The 3,529-nt window shown below is 55.3% G+C and overlaps 1 protein-coding gene across 1 annotated transcript; it reads left to right on the forward strand.

Moving 5' to 3' along the window:
* Nucleotides 1-1,830: 1,830 nt before the first annotated feature.
* LOC136505835 (NDR1/HIN1-like protein 13) lies at nucleotides 1,831-2,965 on the forward strand. The gene has a single exon (XM_066500979.1). The coding sequence runs from the start codon at nucleotides 1,914-1,916 to the stop codon at nucleotides 2,748-2,750; it is 837 nt and encodes a 278-aa protein (XP_066357076.1). The 5' UTR covers nucleotides 1,831-1,913; the 3' UTR covers nucleotides 2,751-2,965.
* Nucleotides 2,966-3,529: the final 564 nt, after the last annotated feature.

Consider the following 3,529-nt stretch of genomic DNA (forward strand, 5'->3'; position numbering starts at 1 on the left):
ATTTATGTTACATGTATTTTATGGAAACCACATGCATAGATATACCTACCAATGAGTCCTACTAGCATAGGTCGAGTAGCTGCTATGCTTAGAATTTTAGTAGCGTGAGTAACCTATCGTTACTCACAATAGGTGAGTATTATTATCACTCATGATAAAATGGTGAAAGAAACATAAAGACCGAGCAGGGATATGGTTTGGGTATTGGTCGGTGTAAAAGGTTGTGTTATGCGGCCAACGGGGCATGGCTTGGTTACACTGTTTTCTCTGTCTGTGTCAGTTAAGGACCGACTATTGTATTGGGTTCTAGGTAAGTCACAGACTTATTATCCCGACCACATACTTGTTTATGGGAGCAGGGAAGGCTTACTGTTCTCTTATCGTGGGTTCTGGCTCTTTTCTGGACCGACTGATTGGAGACGGGGATGATGGAGGTCTAAGCACCACACTGAGTTTGGGACTCATGTGTGGGGGCTTGGAGTCCAAGTTTGGACGGGGACCGGAATCCCTTGATAGGAGAGTGGTGGGTTGTTCTTGCTTGTACCTAGGGTATAAGCGGGGTGTGTGTTTCGCGGTACCCAGCTGGGCACATTGATTCGCGAATCGCCGAGCAATCCGGTACGGCTTGTCTACAATCTAGCACCGTAGTAAGAACTGGAAGATGAAATATGGTGAAATAGAACTGTTTGCTCAACTCTTACTTGAAAGTAGAATATATGCTTACATAGAATGGTTAGATAATGAAGGACTGCTAATAATAAACATACATAAGGATTCACTATTAGTATTGCTTTCCGCAAGAAGGAAACCCAGCAAACTATAAAGCTTATCATATCCTTTGGAGTCGGAAAATTATCCCCACTGGTCGGATAAGTCTTGCGAGTATATTGTGTACTCAGGGTTTATTTACCCCTGTTACAGGTGCAGCTTAAGGAGTAACCGTTGTGTGAAGGATTCTTCTGGTGGGTACAGACGGATCCTTGTATATTATCAATAGATGTTTATTTAATTCCGCTGTTTAATTTTCGTACTCTGAACTTGATACTGTAATAATGTATTTTCTAAGAACTCTGGTTATATGAAATAAACTAAATATTGTAAACTCGTTCTCATTATTGGATTCTGGAGGAAAAATATGGATCATTCGAGTTCTCCCTTGGGGTGTGCTCGACGGAATTCGTCCGATGTAGCTTGCTCTCGAGGTGCTTAGTGTCTGGTGGAAGACGAGCGTCTTCGAATGTGTGTTATTTCGGACGGTTCTGCCACATTTCTATGTCTGATAAACTGACTAAAGCTGATTTGTTGTGAGAGAAAAACACTATATCATAGCTGATAAACCATATATCTAGTTATTATAAAATTATCATCGGAGTTGTTTTTTTTTTAATATATTTAAAATAACTTTAGCTATACAAGAGAAGCTGTTTCACATGTGGAGCCGAAGCCAAAGCTCTTTAGAAGAAGCCGGAGCCCAACGACTCGGTTGCGCCCTTCCTGCCTAATTCCATTAGTGTGTCACTACATCATCATGTGCTATACGTGAAACTTTGCGAGGCAAGGCAAGTAAACTCGGCGACTGTAGTCCATGATGCTCGAATCGAGCGCAAAGGATCCGCAGCCAAGGTAGGCCATCCCCGCGTCCGGCGGGAGCGCCGTCGCATGCAACCGCGGCGGCGGCAGGCGAAACCGATGAACCGCCCTCGGGGGTTGGTGGCGTAGGCCTTTGACCGTGTCGTGGCCACCCAATAATAGGCGTGTCGTTAAAACCGTGTCCGCGCGCACGGCCGCTCCCGCTGCTTTCCCTCCAAATCGCCCGCGCGGGCCCCGGCACCCCTGATGCGACGCCCTCCGCCCTCCGCCAGTTCCCTCCTCGCCCATCCCCGCCTCCGCCACCACCCGTCCATCCTCCACACATGGCGGAGAGGGCCCTCCCGCCCGCGTTGCCGGCGTCGCCCGAACCGGCCTCCTCCTCCGCGGTCTCCACCGCGTTCGGCTCGCCGCTCGAGCCCGTCGCCGCGACGGCGGCGTCGGCGGCGGCGACGCCCACGCACGACACGTACGTGGTGCAGGTGCAGAAGGACCAGATATACCGCGTCCCGCCCCCCGAGAACGCCTATCTCGCCGAGCGCTACCGGAACGAGCGCGGCGGCGGGGGCAACAAGAAGAGCGCGACTAGCAGCGAGGGGTCGGCTGCGTGCTCTCCGTGCGTCCTGCGCACGCTCGGGGCGCTGCTGGCGGCCGCCGCGCTGGTGAGCGCCGCCGTCCTCATCTCCCTCGTCGTGCTGCGGCCGGGCGTCCCGGGCTTCTCCGTCGACAGGATCACGGTGATCAACTCGACGCGGCAGCAGCGCGTGGACTACGACGTCTTCCTCACGGCGGTGAACCCCAACAAGATGACGGCGCTGTGGTACAGGAGCGGCAAGGCGAGGCTGACGCACCACGGGACGACCCTCGCCAAGGGCGACGTCGGGCAGCCCGCGGACGGCGGCGAGGACGCCACCGACTTCAGCGTGCTGCTGCAGGGGGTGAAGCACAACGGCCGCTTGCCCAAGGCGGTGGAGAAGGGGTTCAGCGGGTCCAAGGACCACCTCGCGCTCCAGCTGACCGTGGAGGTCACCGTGCAGGTGCACGTCGGCGCGCTCGGGTTCGGGCAGAGGAGGCTGGCCGTGGACTGCGGGATCACCGCCGCCGGGCTGGGCAAGGACGTGCACATTGCGTCGCAGAATTGCAAGAGCACCTTCCGGAACTGACGACGCGCGCACGCGCCCCCATCGAGGGGCGCCTGTGGTCTGGAACTCTGGATCGTGGGAGATGGAAATTGACGCCGCGCGCGGTCATGTATGGCGGCGTGGAATTGAAGCGAATGGGGGACGGAAGATCGTGCTCGCGCGCCTTTATGTAAAATGTTGTGAAATTCTTGAGACTTTGATGTAAATTGTCACGAACTGAACCATGGCGTCGAAGGCCGCCGGATCACAGCAACATGTGCTATATGTTTTGCCGGCGCAATGCTGGTCTGCTCACTGCTGGCTATGACATCTTCATCACGAACGTTTATTGACAACCAGCAACCACGGCTGCTGCGTCGGTCGTCAGAGTGTTTGACGTCCGACGGGAGCAACGGGAGCACTGTTCACGTTGCACAGATGAATATGAGACATCACGCATTCATGCTCGTGGATCCGAGTGGCGACCCGGTCCAGGGCGCTCACCGGACATCGGGACGCCATCGTCCCGGCCTCCCGGCCCATCCATGGCTGGCGTGCTTCTCATCCGTGCTGGTCGCCGGTCGCGACTCGCGCGTGTTGCCCGATGGCTGGCGACGGCAAGAACACAGCAGCTTCTGGGCCCGGCCCTGGGAGCATTTTAGCCCAACACAGATACGCTAGATGAATCGACGTCCGTATCCGTGTCCCTGTGGCCACGCGACTCGTCTCCTCCGACTTCTCGGCTTCCTCACGAGTCACGCCAGACGCCGCCGCTGCCACGCAGCGAGTCGCCGGCCGGCGGCCGGGCACGTCTGCAGATT

Source organism: Miscanthus floridulus, chromosome 1 (assembly GCF_019320115.1).
Source record: "Miscanthus floridulus cultivar M001 chromosome 1, ASM1932011v1, whole genome shotgun sequence".
NCBI lineage: Eukaryota > Viridiplantae > Streptophyta > Magnoliopsida > Poales > Poaceae > Miscanthus > Miscanthus floridulus.

Bases quoted from the DNA above. Each gene is read 5' to 3' on its own strand.
- LOC136505835 (XM_066500979.1), top strand. From the start codon at position 1,914: ATGGCGGAGAGGGCCCTCCCGCCCGCGTTGCCGGCGTCGCCCGAACCG.